This window comes from Scatophagus argus, chromosome 21, assembly GCF_020382885.2.
Source record: "Scatophagus argus isolate fScaArg1 chromosome 21, fScaArg1.pri, whole genome shotgun sequence".
Taxonomy (NCBI): Eukaryota; Metazoa; Chordata; class Actinopteri; family Scatophagidae; genus Scatophagus; species Scatophagus argus.
Window position 1 is genome coordinate 13,732,104 of NC_058513.1, and position 22,112 is coordinate 13,754,215.

Below are 22,112 nucleotides of genomic sequence, written 5' to 3' on the forward strand. Positions count from 1 at the left end.
CAGTCTGCAAACGAAGTCCCACACATTCACTCACATGTATAAGGAATGTCACACAGTGTGTTATGTTTTGAAAAACCGAGGAGGAGACTCGCTTGTCATTTCCATGTCAACCGCTCTTGTAATCATTTTCGTGAGTGTGCGCCTTCCTACCTACCATGTGCCAAGAGGGACTGCTTTTGAGAAAATAACATGTAGCTTTTAATTAAGGCATCATTCTCTGGTTGTGATTCGGTCTGCTGCAGGATGTCACTGCTCATTTTACATCCTACACAGCTTGAAAACTCTGACAAATATACTTCACTGGTACCAGCATTACCACAATATTACACCTCATTTGATGGATAAATAATGCAATCTATAATAACAGATCAAAATGCTGCAGGAATACATGCAACAACCAGTACAAAACTACTAATTCCATTTTGATTATAAGTTCTAATCTGCACTAAAGGACTAAATACACTCTACACACTAAATAAGAAACTTTGTTTCAGGGAGGCCTTGATTGAACTTCGGCATTTCACAGACTGTAATTTGTGCTGCTGTTGAACTGTATTATGCTGCAAGGTGTTTCTAATATTTAGTCTGCCCTACATGGGGTATGCTGTGCTTGTGAAACCTGTAATTTGTGACCAGTGTATGTGAGTCAGAGAGATGTTGATTTAAGGTGTTTCTAATATTTGGCTCCTGCAAACATATTAGAAAAACTGATGCAGTGCGGCATAGCAAAGTCACAACATGCGTCAAAACTTGCCATATTTAATATCACAAGAGAAATAGCTTGTCTCGATAAGAACTGCCCATTTCAGGGAAGCAGTGTTTATTGCAGGACTGTGCATGTTTTTCTGGTCACGCAGACTGGATCCTACATGGCTGAAATTCACTGAGAGGCTTGCGGCTGTGGGGAATAATTTAGCAACCAGGCCTCAGTTTATGTACTGTCTCAGAATAAAGGACCAGGCAGTCCACAGTCATTAATTCCACTTCACTTACAGTAGATGACTGCATTTCAGAAATGGAATTTGACAGGCCTCATTAGTAATTAATTAGCTCGGACAATAAACAGGAACAACGTTGCTGATTCATTTCACCTCAGCCTGATGATGCGAGGAGAGCTCTTTCGCCCTTGGGCCAAGGGCAGCCTTTTTCTTTTCTTTTTTTTTTTTTCACACAATGTTGCACCATGTTGGCATTAAACACGTTGCCTTTAATGTATCTTTCATCGTGAAAGACGTTGAGAGAAACCGCTGAAGCTAAAAAGTGACATTTCATGTTTGCTGAGCTGCGCTGTTAACAGAGAAGCAGTGCTGCATCAGACGGAGAGTGCACACAGTGATGCTTAGTGTCATGATTTATCCTTTATGACACTGAGAGCTTGTGTGGCAGCTTGCCCAGCCCAAGCTTGTAGTCTCCTTGTCACTGCAAGTCTCTGTGTGATAGGTTGCCAGTCTTCCCGGGACGAGTCCTCCTGCTTCTGCTTCCTTACTTTCTTTTGATTCACCACCTTGGACCCGAGCTACACACAACCCAGCGCATCCCATTTCTTTGCTGAAAGAAAAAAGCATCATATGTACAGGGGCAGTGTATCCTTCTCTTCTGCCCACCTGCCTTTTCTTCCTCTCCTTCCCCCCTGGTGTCATACAGTTTCTCCTTCCTTTCATTAAGTGCAGAATGACAGCTCCATGTTTTTAGGCCTGAGACCTGAATTCCTGTGGGCACCATTATGGTCCCATTTCCCCTGGTCATTTTTTTTCCTCCAGCAGTGGAAGCTGAGACCCACATCTCATCTCTCCCTCCCCTGTCGTGCCTCCTCCTACATCCTGCTGCCTCCTCCTCTTTCCAAGCCTCAGCCATGAACTCTGTAAACACTGAGGCTTTGTTTGCAGCTGTTGTGGTCAGCGTAAAAGCGTAAAAGCCAAGCCTTCGCGGGGCAGTGGTTTGTGTACGGCCTCGTTTGAGCTATTGGACTGCCACTTGACCTGAAAAGACGAGAGGGCGGCAAACAGGCAAAACCGCGGTGACTGGTGTTGTCTGCGGCTTATGTATCCTCCAAATACCCATAGGCGTGTTTTATGGCCACAAGTGGTGTCGTGTCCTCATTTTGCTGCGGTCTCAGTGTCATGGTTTCCACATGTCCCTCCTGCTGGAAAAAAAGCTGCACTTGTAACTGAAATCAATGAAAATTTAATCCCTGGTCACATGAGGGATAGGTTGTACCAGCTCAGACTGATATAAACAGATTATGATGAATCACATTGTTCCTAAAATAAGTTTTAGATAATTCCATTTTTTTTCCTCTCATTTTGCTCACTTGAGGGCAGAAGAACTCAAGTGATAGACACATTGATTGACAAAGGTCCAGAGACAGAGCTATCACCCTAATGGGTAAAACTGAATAAAAGAAGGAAAAAAAATATTTAATGGTTGTTTGTTAAATTAACGCTGTCGCTGTTTGAAATACAGACACAAAAAGCCTCTTTTAGGTGTAGAGAGGACACATGGCTTCAGCTAGTGTTTTGCTAACTCAAGTGGGTTGAGACTGTTTTGTCTCCTGCTAGAAAGCGTTCCGCTCTTTTCATCACAAAAATGCAAAGTCAGACTCTTTTACAGCTAAAGAGTTTTCATTAATTAAAAAATGGGTTTAAATCTAGGTGAAAAAAGGGTTAACAAGGTTTAGAGTATTTAGCTATCTTGGCATTTCAGTTGCAAACACATTTTGTGTTTCCTTTAGGTGTTTTTTGGAAATGCTGATTGAGCTGGCTCAGTTGAATGAATCACAATTGAGCAAGAGACTGAGACACCCAGGCTTTTGATATTAGTAGTGTCTTACCTCTGCTGTGAGTCCTTCTTCATTCATTATAGTGAAGTGGAGCTCAACCAGTGGTAGTCCATTGACTGTAATTATGTTTTCCCAATCAAAAACCCAGACAGCAGTGTTCCCAGCTGTGGATAATAAAATTAAATGAATTTGTAATTGAGTTTATATTCTAATGGAAAGTGAAGAGAGGAGACATGAACAACAGGTAGATGAGTCATTCTCCTCCTGCATGTGGTAGAGATAGTGCCAGAAATTTTGCATTCAGGACCACAGGGGCCAGAGATGCACACAGAAATGTAATGCATCAGATACTCTTCACTGTGATTTATGCAGCTTCTTGCATGACCACAACAGCGTGATGAGACTCATTTTCACTTTGGTCTGTATGTAAATGATGTGCATTAAAGTGTTTGCATGGCAACATGTAAACTAGCTAAAAATGACTTGAATTTAAAATTTGGGTGACAGTATTTCACTTATTTTCATTAGCCGTCATTTGCATGTGCAAGAATCTAAAAAAAATATCTGAACACATGATGTGTTGTGACACTTAAACTTCTATTAACATGTCATATTTGACTTTATAAAGATTCAGAAAGACTGCAGACGTGTCTACAACCCAGAAATAAATTAAACGACTGGTCTGAGAGGCACAGTGGCCATGTTTGTCTCAGATCTGCAGGGACAGACTTGTCCTTCTGAGGACCTTGCCACGCTTGATCAATATATATATCCCCTCTGGTGTGAACTAAAAAGGCACATGGAGGAAGAGAAAAAAATATCAGTGCACATTACTCTTTAAGGATTATGTGTCATTTGCCCTTTAAGATGCACATGTATTTTATCAGTGCACTCAGATGTCATAAACTTAATGCAAAAGGCCCATTAATATGAGTACTGGCAGGCGAGCTCAGTGTTTTTTCCTCTGATTTATCTGTGGTGGTACAGAAAAAAAAATGAATAGCTTATCCTTTTCCAGCACTGCATCAGTCATAATTCTCACACTGGCACCTTATTCTCTACACATTTAATGGATACAGAGCTTTATAATTTACCCTCTTCTTAACTGCAGCTTTACCTGAATTAAATTTCAGGTCACAGTACTTTGATTACATCCTTACTAAGTACTACAATCTGATTTCTCCATTATGTAAGGAATGAATACAAATGGGCTGACTGAGAAAGAGACAAAGATGAGAGAGAGAGAGAGGAAAGAGGGAGAGATAACAAATTAAAAGAAAGTCAGCTGGACAGACAGAAAAAGGAGGAAGGACAAAGAGGAGTCAAGGAACAAAGAGCTGAAGGAGTGGAATGAGAGCAGCCTTCCTGTCTGGATGAGCCCCTCTTGACCTTCTTGGTGTAGTGGAACACACACCAGTCTTTGAAGCCAGGCCTGCGCCACATGCTTGAATGGACCAGGCTGACTGTTGGCAGCCAGTGTGTGGTGAGGGAAAAGCAAGTAGCTTTACAGGAGCATCTTCAGGTTTGGCAGAGTCTGTCAGAGCCCTCACTTGAGCCTGGACCTCGGTGTTCCCAGATCCTCGCAGAGCCTGTGGCCTGTCACTCCCCTGCCAAGATCTGGAGCTCATTTGTGGAATACAGTATGTCTTCGCATCGCGGTTGTGGGATGCGGGTCTCTGCAGAGTGCGGGATCAAAGCATGCACAGGACACAAGCGCATTGCTCGGTGTCACCCAGCGATAACCCTCATTTCTCCTGCCAGGCTGGATTCCACTCATATTTCACAGGCAAACTCCGAGCCCCGCTCATCTCTCTGCTCCGCTTCATATGAAATAATAACCTGTCCTAGATTGTAGGCCTTAACTACAGGTTTGTTTTGACAGCACCACTGATAAAACAAAAATCGGATCATTAGGTGAAGGTTAGAGAAGGTTAGGGCTTGGAGGTGGAAAGTGTGTTTATTTATTTACAAGTTATGTTGCTTTATACCTCAACATCAGTACGGGGCAGAAGGAGAAAAATAACTTATAAACTTCTGCATCTGAATGCTTGTTAATTCATTCAAGATCTATGTACTAGCCTTTTCTGAAGCTTTCAGCCATTTCTCACATTCTTCCTCAGCAGATGGAGCTCCTGTGTGTATCAGCCATTATCACTGGATAGAGACTAAACTCCACCGAGGAAGACCATGAGATGGGGTTAAAAGCTCTGGATAAAAAGGTAGGTGTAACTAATTTGAGTCTAGATGAGTAAAAGTATGCACTCAGAATAAAACCTTTAAAGAGAACTTGGCCAGGAGCATGCTGTTAAAAGTGCAAAGCATTAAACTAATTAAGAGTGGATTTTATTGATCCCGAACAGCATGCATTATGTTTCCTTGTACATTTATTTGAAGATGATATACCAGCTGTTTGCACTTCCTTTGTTATTTCTCTCTCTCAGTTCAGCCAACAAGCTTCAACAATACTAAGTGTCAGACATGTATTGCAGCATTAAATCCACTACTGCTGCTGTTGCAGTGTACACATAATATAAGTGGATGCAGCCCGTCTAGCAGGATTTGTGCTGCCTGATGGTCAACAGCCAGGGAGGCAGAAAGCCTTCAGCTGTCAACAGTCAACCACCCTCAGGTTGTTGCCACAAAATCCAGTTCGGAACAGCTTGTCCTGTGGGCGTAACAAGTGTCAAATATGTCAGATGGCTGAGGAGTTGTGAGGCCGGTTTAAAGAGGAATCACCCCGTTGTGCCTTGTGGGTTTGGCAGTGACTACATTCTTAGATTTGTCTTGAATGCTATATGTAGTCAAGCTTTAGGATCTTTTCCCTGCAGTTCTGTAGTCTTATTATTTTAAGCTTTGCATTTCGCTGCTGTCCACAAGGTGTATAATGTACTTCATCTAGTACCAAGCCTTAGTTTTATTTCAGTAAGGCTACAGCACCATCTAGTGTTAGTGAGGATTTGCTATCGCTTTTTCTGCTCTGTTGGGTAAGTCGTGACATCAAAGCTCGACGGAACGGAAAGTTGAAACCCCTTCAAGAACCTCATCTGGATACCTTTGACATGTAAAACCCAATGGGTCTTTTAACATCAGAGAAGCTACACTATATGGAGCATTGGGACACCTGACCATTACACCAATAGAAGCTTTAATGGTATTGCATTCTAAACACATAGACGTTAACATGGACAGCTTCCACTCTTCTGGGAAGGCTTTCCTCAAGGTTTTGGAGTGTTTCTGTGTGTTTCCAACCCCTGAATAACAGCCATATCTGAATTCAGTAATAAAGAGGTGCGTCCAAATACCTTTGTGTATATAGTGCAGGAGGCTGACCCTGTGAAGCTGCTTCCTGCAACAGGAACCATTAGAGAAAGATTAGAGAGAGAGCACTAATTTATTTGAAGAACAGTGGATTATGCAATAACTCAATGGTATTACATTATATTGTCTTTGAAAAGACAATATTTTTGCTGTTTTTAACGGAAGTTTCATCAGAAACTTCAATGAAACAACGTACAGATACTGTAAATACTTTAAACCAAACCAGCATCAACTAGCAGCATGAGTCCTCACATTATTCCTTACACAGCACATTGCTTGTAGACATAAAATATACCAAGAAAGTATGTCTACCACAGTAACACATATTTTAAGACATTACAATTTATGGTGGATCAAAATAAGACATATGACAGTGTTAAAGTTTTTGCGCAATTAAAGCCCAATCATCCACCAACCAGAATCTGAAGATCGAGGCTTTTATTGATGTGTGTGATGTTAAAAATTCCCAGACTAGAAAGAATTAATAACAAGAATTGCTTCACATGGTTTGTGTTTGAGGACAGCAAAAGTTTAGTAGACTTACGGTAGTCTATTAAGAACATTAACTGCAATTGTTGAAATGAAGTCTGTAATGCCATACTGCATGCTTTCTTGGTGAAACCACGAACCCTTTTTGAAAATTAGAAAAGGTTTCATTGGAGACGCTGCATTGGTTATTTAGATCACCCATTTCCAGATCACTCATTATCTAAAATAAACCGGTAATTTCTTTTTTTCAAAATTACTGGCACTTACAAAAACATCAGCGTAGCTTCATAGTCCATACAGTATTTGCATACTGTATTTGTACAGTCATAACAGTCAACTGTTATCTTTAAAAACAGCTAAAAATGAAAACGACTAATAGATGTTAAAAAGCAACTTTGTGACAGGCCATACAGGAGCTTCAGCTAATGTGGATTATCAGTTTGCAGGTTGTCTGTGCATTGTTGAAGAGTGTAATGGTCGTGGTTTAGAAGGACAAGATGGTTCTCTGGATGATGTCCACACATTCACGTAGTTCGTCCTCTTTGATGACAAGGGGAGGAGCCAAGCGAATGATGTCACCATGGGTGGGCTTGGCCAGCAGTCCGTTGTCACGAAGGCGTAAGCACACTTTCCAGGCGTCGTAGTCTGGGGGAGATTGTTTGAATGTTTGTATGAGACACAGTGTAAATATAAACAGCATGCAATCATTTGCAAACAAACTGTGTTTACTGACAACGGTTTAACGAAGGGTCTCCAAGCCCATGTAGTGATATCCTTTAATTTATACAATCAGTGAACTTTGTCCTTGCTCCTGTCCATGCTTGTGAACGGCTGAGCCTTTCGAAGGTGCCCCTTTCATACTGGATCACGATACTATCAAATGTCATTGTGGTTATACAAAGAATCTTTTGCTGCTTGCAGAAAAGGCAAGTGTGACTCTGTCTTAAAAGAAAAATGCACATTTAAATTTTTTAAACCGCTCAGTCCCTGGGATCCATAGCACAAAGACTAAGGCCACTTGTAGATTCTGAATTACCTGTTGAAAACATTCATGGACAACAAATTTAAATTGTGTATTTAAGGGTGGATTTGCTTTTTACTGTGCTTGGATTTATTTTCTGCCCTTCTACAAAACTAACAGGGATGCTGTTTTAATAACGGCTCAGTGCTGCACCTTTGGTCTCTTTGATAACGACTGCATTAAGGAGGCCTTTCCCTCTGACTGTTGTCACAATATCTTTGGGCAGCTTCCTCAGCTCGGCCCGCAGCAGCTCTCCCATCCTCTGAGCATTCTCTGCAAGCTTCTCCTCATTCAGCACCTGCAAAGAACAGTAAGGGAATTTGTGACTGTTCTGATCCGAGTGAGGTCAGGTCACTGTAGAACACTTAAAATAATTTTGACTTCATGGTGTGTTTCAGTTGATGTTTTATCAGTTTGATCAGTTAGAACAACAACAAAAAAAGTAATGAGGGTAAATTCACAAGGAAAAGGTAAGTAAATTGCACTGACCTCAAGTGCTGCTATGGCAACCTGACAGGCCACGGGGTTACCTCCATATGTGGACCCGTGTTCTCCAGGCTTGATGGTCAGCATTATCTCGTTATCACACAGCACTGCAGATACCTGAGGGACAAAAACACAACATCACGTAAAGCAAATGAGAAGGTTACATAACAGCGATCTATACTCCTGTGCGACAAAACCCAAAACCAAAAGCCCGTGAAGTTTGAATCTTTGACTCTTGCGAAATAAATCTATAATGTGATAAGAACTGTGAGGTAACATCAACAAAAATACTTACAGGGTAAACTCCCCCAGAAAGAGCTTTGCCCAGAATCACCACATCTGGACGGACTTCCTCGTGGTCCACAGCCAGACACCGGCCGGTCCTTGCCAAGCCTGTCTGCACCTCGTCAGCAATCCACAGCACCTGGACAAAACACGGAGGACTTTAATAGTAATCTCAAATCCCCTGAAACATGTTGGTTTCACAACAGGTGTAATGGATGTAGCCACATTATTTCTATTTTCCGCACACATTCAGGAATTGTGCAATAGCGTACAAAGTCAAAACACAAAGACAGTTTGAAGATGTTCAGTACTTGCATTTTCACTTGGCCAAAACACTGACACCTAAGCTAAAGATACGTCCTGACATTTCATTCATTTCAAGGCTTACATTGTACTTGGTGCAAAGTTCTCTGACTTTGGTCAGGTAGCCCTGGTCAGGCACCACCACCCCAGCTTCCCCTTGGATGGGCTCCACCATGAAGGCAGCAACATTTGGGTCTTGAAGTGCTTTCTAGAGAAAAAGGTCAATAAGGACGAGTCAGACATTTTTATCTGTCTCAATGATAACCCTGTCAATAAATACATGCTACTGCTTCAGTCAGTCAATACTGCAGGTTCTTATGTTTACAAAGAAAAGCAGCAGTTGCCAAGATAACCTTTTGTGCATGCACATTCAACTTCAATCAGCCACTTTGTCCTTATGTATACACAGACAAGAGATGTTGCCAAGTCAGCCAGTTTGGGAGGATTATGAAAGAAATGCTTGTTCTGAATTGTGATAATATGGTCTAAAATCTTCAGCTATAAGGCTATGAGGCTAAAGTTCAAGTATCCGCCTTCAGTGAGAACCATTCATTTTCCAAAGCAGCTCATGTTTCTTTTACTTTTATTTTTTTTTTTGTCCTCCAGTTTCGGCTTGCCGGCAAAACAAACTGGTTGTGCAATGTGATTTGGTAGCACACTTTGGCTGAGGCACCGTATGATGGATCTTTCCACAAGCACATTAGTCTAAGTATGATTAAACTTTTCTGGCCTCTGACTTCAGTGTTTCATGTATCTTGCCAAAGAGATAAAAACGAGTACCTTTGGGGCATACAAGTATGTCAGATGTGCAGTGACTGAAACATAAACTCCCCCCCTATAATTTTGGCATTTGGCCTACAAGAATCTTTGACAGCTGAGTTGGACCAAAACTGAAGAAACTTTTCCACACATTAACTTCAGTCAGTCATTACTCTACTACTCAAATGTCATTCCAACTGACCCTCTCTTATGAAAACAAACATAGTACATTGTTTTGTTAGATCTCAACAATAGTTAAAAGCTGTACCTCCAGTGCAGGAATATCATTGAATGGGACAAGCTCAAAGCCTGGCATGTAGGGACCAAAACCTTCATAACTACTGGGGTCCGTGGAGCTGGAGATGGCTGCCAGGGTGCGGCCCCAGAAGTTTCCATCTAATCAAAGAAAGTGGGAGAAATGGCATATTTATCATATCATTCTTAGTTTATATCTTCGCAAATTTGAAAATCAGTCTTCTCCTTATCTTATATCAGTCAGGACTGGTACTAAGTTATATAAGTTGATACTAAGTTATATAATCTTAGCCTACTGTATAATCCAAATAAGAGTTCAAGAGTTGTAGATTTTAGTTCCTCCAATAAATGTCAGCAACTTGTTTTGTTTGCAAAGGAATTCAGCAGAGTTAGCAAAAGTGCATATTTAAAGCATAATGTAGCACTTAACCCAGGATTCAGATTTTGTACTCCGATGTTAGAAACAACTGTTTTCTTACATGACAAAAACTGGTGACTTACTTGCAAAAATGATTTTGGCCTTGTTTTTGGGGACCCCCTTCACATTGTAGGCCCACTTGCGAGCAAGTTTGCAGGCGGTCTCACCACCTTCAACACCTAATTTGCAACAAAAGAAATGTCAACAAACAGACTCGGGATAACTTCCAAAGTTGTTTCATACATTTTCCCTACAGCACCTGTATTCATGGGTAAGACTTTGTCATAGCCAAACATGTTGGTGATGTACTCCTCATAGGCTCCCAGCACATCGTTGTAGAAAGCTCTGGAAGTCAGGGTGAGTTTGGAGGCCTGAGCGTTGAGGGCAGCTATGATCTTTGGGTGACAGTGGCCCTGGTTCACAGCACTGTAAGCACTCAGGAAGTCGTAATACCGTTTTCCTTCCACATCCCACACATAGATGCCTGGGAGGAAAAACGAAAAGCAAGCAAAGAGTCAGCTAATGAATGACATAGTCATAAATCATTTGTGACATTTGGAGATAAATTAACTCACCCTCTCCTTTCTCCAAGGCCACAGGCAGGGGATGGTAATTGTGCGCTCCATACTTGTCCTCACGGGCGTAGATTTCCTCTGAGGTGAGCTGACGTTCAGTCTTCAGTTTGGGAGCAGCGGTGGAGGCCGGTCGCGTACCGGAGTGGACGCTGCGGCGGAGAACAGGGGCAGCACGACACAGGCTGCGGTTGAGCTGGAGAAACGTTCCTGTCATGGCTTTATCTAGCTGTGTCTGTGGCAGATAAAGAGACCGAATATTACCGAAGACAGTTCAGAAAAATCCCATGACATTATCAGCAAAATGATGAGCCTCATAAAGCTAACACACTGCCATGTGAGATTCCACAGAGTGCACTGGCTTCACAGGTCTGCTGAGCAGGCTTCTCTTTCACAGTCAACACAATAGAGGAACCGACTTTGCTCGGTATGGTCTAACAAAAGCTAATCCCACAGCAGCCTGGTGTCTCAACTGTGGCGATCCAGACTCTTCTATCTGGTCGCTACCACAAATTTCCCCTGAACGTTATCTAGTATTGTAACTTACACTACTTTTCTTGACTGTTTTTGGAGTTCACGCCTACTTTCTGAATGTTAGTGCCTTCTGTCCTCTGCCTGTCTTTTCTTATTAATTTGATGTGTTCAGGATATCTCTGGGCAGATTCTGGAGGGAGATAGCTGATCAAATACAATCAGCTGTCTTTTATCAGAATCACCTGCTGCATATTTAAATCGACCAACGTCAACAAATCCTGCATAGTTTGCCTTTAATCTAAACCCTTGACTACTTGTGTAACTGTTGCAGGACTGAATATTATCTAAAGAGAGATTGTTGATTACACACACACACACACACACACACACACACAAAAAAAAAAAACCCCAAAACGTCCAGTATGGAGAGGACATATCCAGGACTTGGCTCTGGAAAATCAGTAACCTTGTACACTGCATGAACACACAGCAAACAGACAACACCTGGACTGGGTTACATCCAGGACAGCGGATCCGTGCTACTGATTCGTGACCATTAAACCTTGAGAGATGATAGGTTGTTGGGGAGCTGCCTCCACTACACACCCACCGACATTACAGCCAGGAGCTAAATAAAGACCAATAAGTATGAGTTCCTACCGGATGATAGTCTTTGCGAATAACAGAGCTCTCACAAATCATTTTCTAATACACAACAATGTTACCATGCCATAGAACATAACTTGAAGCTCCTTCTAGTTTAAAATAGTGTCGGTGATTGGTCTTATTTGACACTTGACATTAAAAAAGCATATGTTTGCCCACCCAAAGAGTGTAAACGCTCTGAAGATAAGTGCTAACCACACGCAAGTGCTTTGCTTTTAGTGTCAGCTAGCTAGCTAACATTAGCACATCACATATAACACTCAGTTTTTCTTCTCTAGCCACCACTGAATTATTCCAAGAAACATTTTCCAACAGGAGAGAAGAGACATGAAGGGAAGTTAAACAGTACCAGAAAGAAGCGAAGCGAAGTTAAAACCCCCCCTGAAACGTCGAGGATGCTTGTTCTGTCTGATGGTGGAAGCGGATCGCTTTATGTGTGACAGTCTGGTGTGTGTGTGGACCTTCACGGTACGTGGGTGCTTGCGTCGGAGGACACGCCTTCATGGTGCAATTTTTCCGACAGTTGCAACGATTAGTCAGTGTCTCTTTCTATAACTAGAATTTAAGAAAAGTAATTATAATTGAAATAAAAAATAAAATTACATCGAAAATGTTAAAAAAAAAAAAAAAAAGACACCTGGTGATTCCTGGTGGTCATTTGAAATCATTTCATAACTTAAAGATGAGTATACTACAAATATAAATGTGTGTATTGTTTATTTCAGTGGCACTCATTCTGACTGTGAGCACATGTAAATTAATGTGTGCGGCGAATCATTTCGGAGTGGATTACACGCCGCCTTGATTTACGCGCATGCGCTTTGAAGCTCGCCCCTCGTCATGGCTGACAGGAGCTGGCCTGGCTGTGCGAAGAGTTTGCGAGGTGTCATGCTGGACATGTGTGGTGTTTTATATGACAGCGGGGAAGGCGACGGGACGGCCATTCCTGGTTCCATTGAAGCTGTGAAACTGTGAGTAAATAATCAACGAGTCGTTTGAGGCATTGCTTTTAAATGCTTGTCTGTGCAGCACAACTTGACTGTCAAGTGAAACTAAGTGCATGCACTCGATTATTCGCTGTTGCTAGTTAACTTATTACTTCCTTGCAAGACTCTAAAAGGGTCTGCGTGCATGCATGATGCATGATTAACTGAGTCGAATCCTCATTCTGATCTACTGACCCTTTTAAAGGCTAAAGGCATCCGACCTGCAGGTGCGCTTCTGCACCAATGAGAGCCAGGCCTCCAGAGAGACGTTTGTAGCCAAGCTCCGAAGGCTGGGCTTTAACATATCTGTGTCTGAGGTCTTCTCTCCTGCACCTGCAGCCGTGGCTGTCCTGAAAGACAGAGGTCTACGGCCTCATCTGCTGGTGTGCGATGGTAATGCTTTTAGTTGTCAAGCACCATATACTGTACATAGTGCATGTAAAAATATTAATGTGGGCAACGTTTTGGATTATTTGGACCAGAGTTTTTAGAGCTCTTGTCTTTCAGGAATGCACCAACAGTAAAAGGCTTAAAATCCACAATCTATTAAATCATGATGTTTAAATGTAGCCTTTAAGTTGTCTTCAAAGTGGGTGACAGAGCAAAAATGTGTTTTTCAATTTTCGATTTCTCAAAGCTTGTGTTAAAAGATAACTCTGGCAATATTCTTGACTGTTTGTTATTGCCCACAAATCCCATGAAAAGACTGTTTCTCAGTATTTTCAAATTTTCCCACCTGTCTGTGGCTCTCAACCCCAAGTCCAGCGCCTCCTACTGATGACATAAATCTTGAAAAAGAACTATATATATATATATATATATATATATATATATACATACATACAGATGTATAGTTCCAGTTTTACTCTATTTAAGGCACTTAAATAAAAGGATTTGGTGGCATTTGGGACAATAAATTACACTTTCCATGTTAATGATTTTTGTATAAAAACTAAAAACTATGTCATATTTTGGTGAAGTAGACGATGCTTGTTTGTTAAATATTCTGCAGGACTTCTCCCCGAGTTTGACAGTGTTGACAAAACCAATCCAAACTGCGTTGTGATTGGAGATGCCGCTGAAAAGTTTTCCTATCAGAACCTGAATGAGGCGTTCAGGGTCCTTCTAGGCCTGGAGAAACCAGTGCTAATGTCTCTGGGTCAAGGGTAAGAAGACGTGAAAAAAACACCAGTCATTACTGTATTGCGTTTTCCAAGTGTTGAGCACAACTTGAAATATAAAATATAAATAATATAAATATAAAATGTCTTCACAGAACTAAACAAACCATTTGTGGTGTTTTGTGCTCTTGTCACAGGAGGTACTACATGGAGACGGATGGTTTAAAACTTGATGTTGGGGTTTACATGAAGGCTTTAGAGGTACAGTAGGTGCATCATTAGCACTGATTTATTAAGGATTGATTACAGCACTTTTGTACATGTGAACGAGGAGTAACAGTTGTTTTTTTCCAGTATGCCTGTGATTTAAAGGCTGAAGTCATCGGAAAGCCATCCCCAGTCTTCTTCCAGGGTGTTCTCAGTGACATGGAGCTTCAACCACATGAGGTACGTAACAACGATCTTAGTTAAAATGCCATGTATTGAACGGAGAGTTCAATACAGCACACCTACTTATTTGTTTTCCTCCTGGTTTCACAACTGTTCCATAGCCTCTGTAGTGCTGAGCCGTTAATAGTCCACACCCAGTTTCCTAAGAGACATGCCTGTTACGCATCAAGCTAATTATCTGAACACACTTCCTAATGGTTCAGTTGATATATTTGGCCGTGAGCAGCTAGAACAGGATTGCTCACACATAGGAGTCGACATACTGGAACCCATCAAAGAGCAAAGCCAAGACACTTCCTGTCTTGACTCAGTCTTTTTTAGTTTTTTCTCAGCAGGTGTCAGAACATGTGTTTAATGTTTATCCCTGGTTTCTTCGCGTCTCAGTGTATCTCAAATCTAAACACGGAGCGCCTTTGCTGCAGTCTCTGTAAGCCTATCTATATTTGGACGCAGCGGTTGGCACTTTGAGTTCATCTCAGTCTAAGCCTCACTGTTTTCTCTGGATTTTCTTTTCTTGGGAGAGACGTGGGTATAGCCCCAGTTACATCCGCTGCCCTTACTCAAGTCTTCGGGTACTCACACAGGCTTTCATGCAGAGCTGGTGGTGCAAGGGTTTTTGTTTTTTTCCCTCCCCTGCGAGAAATCTTTGTTCCATGAGTCACTCATTTCATAATCAAAATTAAGCTTCTCCCTTCCTGCGAACAAGTAATATTCTTCTAATTCCTTTGGGATCACACTAACTTCCATGCATTAATGCATAATGCAGCCTTTTTATTATCCTGGATTACTATAATTCTGATAAAGCTTTTCTCTTCTGATGTCCATATTTTTAATGACAACCAGTGAGTGAAAATGTCTGTGGAAATATTTGCAGTATTTGTTCTTTTTCTACTCTTCACTGTGTCTGCCACTTCTTAACCATTACAGTTAATTTCAGAAATCATATTTTTCACTTTAGTAGGCGGTAATGCAAACTCAAGCTTGTGTGCGAACATGCACCTGGTCAGCGGAGAGGATAGCTGAGAAGTTTTATTAAGGAAACATGAGGAGAAGAGAGGGCAGTGTGAAGTGCTGCTGATGGTGCTTCAGCAGGAAGCAGGAACAGCAGGAGGAGATAACAACTGGCATTCTTGGCTAAATAAAGATATTGCTGAGCTAAATGATAATGTTCCCTCTTTTTCTTTTTTCTCTCTCCCTCCTCACTCGCAGGTGCTGATGATTGGGGACGACCTGGTGAATGATGTAGGTGGGGCCCAACACTGTGGAATGAAAGGTGTTCAAGTCAGGACTGGAAAATACAGGTCAGTGATGTCCTGAATTCACAAATGCTCACAGTTTCCTGGTTTCCTTGACACAATCTACTGAACCTGAGCACTTGACTCCTTATTGGCAAGAGGTGTCCCTGTTGCTTAGTCAAGCTATCCTTTCACTGCCTCGGCGTGAACCCTGCTGAAGTGACTAGAAGAAGAAAGAAAGACACTAGCTTGTTCTCTAATGGGGAAAAGATTGCTCTCATACAAGGTAGTATCATATATGTCATACTGCATATCCATAGATTAAATATTCCTGTTTTTAGAGGAAGTTTAGGTATTTTGATGAGGAAGTGACATCAAAGTTTCAAATGTTTTTTTTTTTTTGTTTTGTTTTTTTTTACATTTTCCCATATTTCCTATACATTTTGAAGCTAGCCTGGGTAGACTGTAAATTCAGAAACCAAAAAGGTTATACAGCTGATTTCCAGGAGAGGGCACCCTCACACCAGCATTGTGATTGACGGTTTCCTCCACAAAACACAAGCTTCCTGTGAACCAGCCACCTCATTCTTCAGCCTTCCAGATTTGTTTATTTGATTGAGAATCCCTCGAAAATAGCTTTATTGTCTCCACATGTTGAATGCTATTCGCCCACAAGGTCATATTCAGCAAGGATTTAGGATCCCAAATCTGAGGATTACTGGGGCACCTCTCATGGTATAATTACACAAACATATGGTTTATTATTTTTGAAGATATATGAGGTACTTATACATTGGAGAAAAGAGAAAAGTGAGTGCAAGTGGGAGAAGAAACTGGTTTGGAAAGATGCATTATATCACAGATATGTTTTGAACTGCAACTTTCAACTTCATTTGTCCCTGAAGGGCAACTGATTTTGTAGCAAGACATATACTTACATGTACAAAATATAGAAAGGTGGGAGGTGTCAGACTATATTATTCTTAATTTATTTTTTCTGCATGTTAAACAATCTTAGTCTTTATCGATGCTTAAGAAATGTTTGCAGAAATAGAAATCCTGAAAACTATTCTTAACTTGCAGAGGTTCTTTTTTCTTTTCTGTCTTTGAACACAGCACCAGGTACTGTGAAGAAGTAGTTCAACAAGTTAAGTAAAAGTCAGTCATTGAAAATTACTAAGCAGTAAAATTTGCTCGGCTATAATTACAGAAATATTTGTATATACTTACGTACTATTTCAGTGCTGTTGTTAATGGTGTTCCTTTAAACTTCCTGTCTCCTACTCACTGCTACGCTGTACTCTTGTGATTTCAAGTACAGTAATGTACATCATTGCATAATATTGACGGACTTTATCATCAAACATAGAAGAGGTGTAAAATATAGTAGAAAAATGCTTAAAAAAGGAAATACTTGTAGAAGTACCTCAAAACTGCACTGAAGAATGCAACGTAACTGAACAAATTAAATGCATTTGTTTCTTTCCTACTGTGGGAGGACTCAGATCTGTGTTGTCGCTGTTGTGACCACTTTGCTAAGTTACAAATCACAGATTAGTCTGAAGAGCACCATGCTTGATGACCTGCTCCACTGCCACGGACTGGCATGCAACTCTCAGGTCATGTGACCAGACAGCGCTGAGTAATCTGCTTGAGCATCAGTCAGCTCTAATCCTGTACTAAGAGCACAGTCACTCACTGTAAAGTCCGTCCTCTGCCTTTCATTTATACTTGTGTGCACGACATGGTGGGTGCTTTTGATTTACGTTGCTGTGCATGTACATGCACATGTGTATCTGTGCCAGGATGGGAGATCAGAAGCCAACAGCGTGCAGTGTTTCCAGTCACCACAAGTAGAGACTCAGATTCTGGATGAGGAAAAGTCTCTATCTGGTTTATGTGACTCCACAGTCTTCTCTCAGCTGCTCAGTTCAGCTCCTGTGTAACGACACTTTGAACAGTGTCTGCTATAGACAACTAAAGACAGCATAAAATAGACTGAATAACCTTCACTCTAATCCCATGTTTTTTGTTATGTTTTTGGAGGCCAGAGCACCTTATTGAAATAAAATGGGATGTTTCCCACAGAGGAACGTGTGTATAATCAGTATCATGTTACATGAAGTGTTGTGTTTCAGCTGTGGTTGTCTATATTTATGGGCTGATGGGTGAAGGAATTTTATATGGTTAAAAACACATGCCCACGCAGCCAGTACGGCAAGTTATGTGGTTAAATAATGTTTTCAGAACAGTATAGTAAAATGACACTATGGTGTTTATCACGGCCAGAGTGCTGTTTCAAGGACTGCATATCACAGTTTGTAATCTCTTACTTTTAGTCACATTGCTGCACAAGGTGACTAATTTGTACCAAAAATAATAAATAGATAACTTTCGATATTAGATGCTGTCACAACAGTTGCTGTATATTGATGTTACTGCTGCCTTACGTGTTTTGAATAGTTTGTGTGTGGGCAGTAACAGAAGACACTCGTGTTTGTGTATCTGAAACACAGGACGTAACATTTGTGCATCAGATTAGAATATATGGCTCTAAAGTGAGCTGTCATTTTCTCACTTAACACACACACACATCCGTTGCCGGGCGTGTTAGATACTGTATACATTCCCTGAGAACTAGAAGAGAAGCAGTGACAGTAACAAGAGTTTCTGTGGGACTGTGAGAGAGGAGAGGACGTGAGATTTAACATTTTTTAGCCAAACGGGCGCAGTGAACTCAGGCTTGCCGGGAGCAGCTATAAACCCTCAGTCAGATCTGTGAAAACACAGCTGTTTCCAAGTCAACCAGATGCAGCGCAGGCCTCAGGCTTGGAGAAAAGACTGCTTCAAATACCCCAGGCCCAGTGACAAGACAGGAAGGGGAAAAGATACAAATCACCGACAGCTCTAATCATATCGGCTTATTTTCAAAAGCTTTTGACACTCTGTTTCTCAGCGAGGACAGCATAAGACCTGAAATTCTTTAAGCTTAATTTAGATCTGTCAGACACAAAGGCTTTTTTGTCTGCTTTCTTACCGTCTTCACAGAAAGCTCTTTATTGGCACAGATGATTGGAGGTAAATCCTTAACATGCTTTGAAGTGAATTCATCAACCTGTTGGCTACCTGTCTGTGTCTCGCTCCAGGATGGAAGACTTTAAAGAAGGACAAAAAAAAGCAAAACTTCTGCAATATTTTATTTTTAAGTAAGAGAGTGCACCTTATCTCCAACATTCACCGTTTGAGGATTTTGCATGTAACCGCTCACTTTTTCATCTGTTGCCCAGCACATGATTGTGCTTGTTATGTTATTGCGATGGCTCCTGCAGATTAAATTCAAGAGCAGGGGCCCAAGCAAAGTGATATTGCAGTGTCTACTAGGAACTGAGGCTATAGGTGTAATATAGGGGTAATTGTAATGGGGGAGTGCTCTGCTAGCAGAGAACTTTCCCTTGTTCTTAAATAATGAGCTGAAGTTAACTTCCCTCAGGGGAGCCAGAGAACCCCTCGCTCTTTAATGTAGAGCAGGTTTAAAAAGAAGGGGCCTACACAAAAAAGTGGTTGGAAATTAGACTGGGAGTGTGGAGATCTGACTGCTGATGTTAATCAGCTGAATGGGAACAATCTGCCAACACTGCACTCGAGTCCAACTTCTTCTCAGCCATTTCAGCTCTGTTGATATGTGGTGGTAGTCACAACTCGACAGCCGCAAAGCAAATATTCATACTTCAATAGTGAATTCTGTCCATACCAGAGATTATCTTAAATCTTTGAATATCAAAAAATTCATGATCAAATGCTTGGGCAGGTTCTTGCTATGTTTCCTGATTTGTCTGTTGGATATTTTTTGTTAAAGCTCTACAGTCTTTAGGAAAAGCTCTTGGCATACTGTTGGTTTCAACATGAGAGAATTTTGGTTAATTCTGATAAATGTAAGCAGCTAAATGTTCCACTAGTGGCTAACTTTGACATTTGGTTCTGTTTTTTGGACATTTGGTCCCTTTGTAGCAATAAAGAAAACCCCCCAAAAAAGGTTTGAACTTTACACCAGCATCCAGCCCTGCACAAACTGTACACTTCTCCGTTTTAATGGTGAAACTGGTAGGCACTGGGAAAGCGGTCAGATAATGAGAATGCTGTCTCTGTTTTCTCTGTCCTGCGGTTTGGTCTTGTAAATTGTTTTTTTCTAAATTGTCATCTCCCTTGGTTTGTGGCCTCGACTGGTCCATGTTCTTGTTTCTGTTCTCTTGTCTTCAAGGAACTGCAGCAGCACAAAACAGCTGCTGAGTCTTCATAAAAGCAAGCTCAGATCATGCTGTTCCTTCATGCGCTGTTTGTAAACCAGTTTAATTGCTATTGCAAGCCGACACAATCGGTTTCGGAACCCTTTGGTCTTGACGTGTCGTCTGTCTCCCTGTGTAGGCCTGTCTGTGACAATCAAAGAGGCTGGATTTCAGGCTTTTACGCCCTCAGTATTGACATTTGTCTAAGTCTGCCGAGGGCAAAGCAACGTAGTGATATGTCAGATACTAACACAACACTGACAGGTAGTATTATGAATGAGAGCCAACGCGTTAAAGGAAGCCCTTACTGGCTTCCTTTTTTGGAATCTGGCAGAGAGTGCACAGCAGACATTTTCACACAGCAGCGACCATCTTCAGAATGGTTTACATTGTAAACTTCTCCCTGTGGCCAGTGCTTGACTGCTAATGTGAGTGTTGGGAAACTGTTTTCCAAGCAGGCCGAGCCAGATTAAACGTCTCCAGAGAGAGAGACTTGGTCCCGGATGATAGGAACTATGAACCAGTTTGCCGAAACCGCACCCTGGTTCGTGCCCTTTCTGTCTGCGGCCGTCACTGAGGGACGCTAACAGGAAGCGAGCATTGCAGGGGGGTTAGTAGCCATGTGATTACCACACAGATCAGTTTTCCATAAGTATTTTTTTCCTGGGCTGTGAGTGGGTTGCACTGCTACTCCAAGCTCAGGCAATTTAGAAAACCAGTGTTAGCCTGTTTGTTAATACAAACGTGGTGAAATTAACAGTTAGTTTAATGCTGCATTCATGCCATGTTTGAAGAACAGAAAGAACATCTACCCGTATTGTCACACCAGATCAATACAGGCTGAACTTAATTTAGCAGTTTCATATCATGTTACTCTGTGTTTGTTAACAAGTGAAACCTTGTCAGCAATAGTGTGTTGTGAAATTACAACTAGGTCTGAGTAATACAACAGGAATGTGACTTTTGAATGGTGGTTGTATTGAAGAATCCATAGTTTTTCATTGCCGACATATTTGAAACAGTGCGACATTTGCCGAGGGCTTTTTAATGCTAGTATTTTAACAAAGTTTTCTTTTCCGTAGCAGGTGTTAGGATTTGTGCGTCTTCTTGTGTCAGTTCACCTAGTTGTCTTTTCTGTATTCATTGCCTCCCTACACTCATATTTTGAGTGCAGTTCATGTGCAAAAAACAATACAAAACACACAATAAACAAAGCTGAGCACTGATTTGACTTATAACATTTTCATCTTTTCAAATTCTCTCTAAATTGTGATAATATTGTTATCATGAATTCTTCACCATGATAATCTTATCAGTGACGCTGTTATACACATGTATGCACATGTGCAGTATGGTGCACTGAAAACATCAGTTAGAACATGCAGTTCTCAGCAGATGGCTCATATGCAAATATTCATAGCTATCACTGTAACTGCTACTCTTGTATCCAGCGACCTGAAGGTCTGAGACAGATGTGGACTGAGAGTCAAAAGCATATGGTTTGATGCCATAGTTAGTGTGCAGTGTGACCTATTAAGTCTTCTTTTTAGACATCAGGCAGTGGTATTGGATGGCACAGCTCATATATGTGAGAGAGCATGAGAGGATGCACTGAAAGCTTTTAACTACTTAAGACAGACTTCCATCTGAGCGTCCCATGGCTCCAGTAAAGTGTAAAACTGTCCCCATCGATCCAGCTTACGTTAGGGCCAAAAGGAATCAGCTGTCAGAGTCCCAGCACGGGCCAAGTCCCTCCCTCCCAGCAGCCCACATTGAGCTGACTGGGTGAGTGGCGCACAACCAGTGATTACTGAGGACATCCAGAGCAGGTTTCCACCCCATAATGAAGTCATGCGAATAAAGGCATTGTCAGTTCAGTGAGTAGAAGGAAGGACTGCTCATTAAGAAAATAAATGGTTCTTCAGCCTGAACAAATAGATTGGAAGAGTGGGGTACAGCTGCTACAGTGGAAAGATTTTTTGCTCTCAGCTTAATATAACATAGTAGTAATGATTTGTGTAATAAATCTTCAGTTGCTCACACGGTACTGTGTTGAAATGGGATATTTTTGTAAGTCGAATTGTTATCTTACCTCTCAAGCTGCCACAAGCTCTGACTTGTGCTCCTGAAACTGCACATAAATCTTGTGCCTGATTTGAATGTTGAACTAGCATAATGTACTGCACAATGAGGCCTTAACATGACTTCTACA

General features: G+C 41.4%; 2 protein-coding genes across 5 annotated transcripts in view; one reads left to right on the forward strand and one right to left on the reverse strand.

The window, feature by feature from the left end:
* Positions 1-6,162: 6,162 nt before the first annotated feature.
* oat (ornithine aminotransferase) lies at positions 6,163-12,329 on the reverse strand. Of its 2 annotated transcripts, none has more exons than XM_046378205.1 (10): positions 12,175-12,329; positions 10,689-10,920; positions 10,373-10,597; positions 10,197-10,292; positions 9,709-9,836; positions 8,767-8,889; positions 8,389-8,517; positions 8,097-8,210; positions 7,761-7,905; positions 6,163-7,231 (listed from the first exon to the last, which is right to left on the reverse strand). In XM_046378205.1, the coding sequence occupies exons 2-10, from the start codon at positions 10,900-10,902 to the stop codon at positions 7,071-7,073; spliced, it is 1,335 nt and encodes a 444-aa protein (XP_046234161.1). In that variant the 5' UTR covers positions 10,903-10,920; positions 12,175-12,329; the 3' UTR covers positions 6,163-7,070. The 2 variants fall into 2 exon arrangements, with proteins under 2 accessions (XP_046234161.1, XP_046234163.1); XM_046378207.1 differs by lacking the exon at positions 12,175-12,329 and adding an exon at positions 11,233-11,255.
* The window catches only part of LOC124053197 (phospholysine phosphohistidine inorganic pyrophosphate phosphatase), a 40,030-nt gene continuing 30,052 nt past the window's right edge, over positions 12,135-22,112 (forward strand). For 2 of the 3 annotated variants that reach the window (XM_046378210.1, XM_046378211.1), the window contains exons 1-7: positions 12,135-12,293; positions 12,551-12,796; positions 13,017-13,204; positions 13,824-13,977; positions 14,130-14,193; positions 14,287-14,379; positions 15,592-15,683. In XM_046378210.1, the coding sequence (XP_046234166.1) occupies positions 12,666-12,796; positions 13,017-13,204; positions 13,824-13,977; positions 14,130-14,193; positions 14,287-14,379; positions 15,592-15,683 (722 nt within the window). In that variant the 5' untranslated portion in view covers positions 12,135-12,293; positions 12,551-12,665. The remainder of the gene's footprint in view (positions 12,294-12,550; positions 12,797-13,016; positions 13,205-13,823; positions 13,978-14,129; positions 14,194-14,286; positions 14,380-15,591; positions 15,684-22,112) is intronic. The other variant, XM_046378209.1, reaches the window with a different exon arrangement.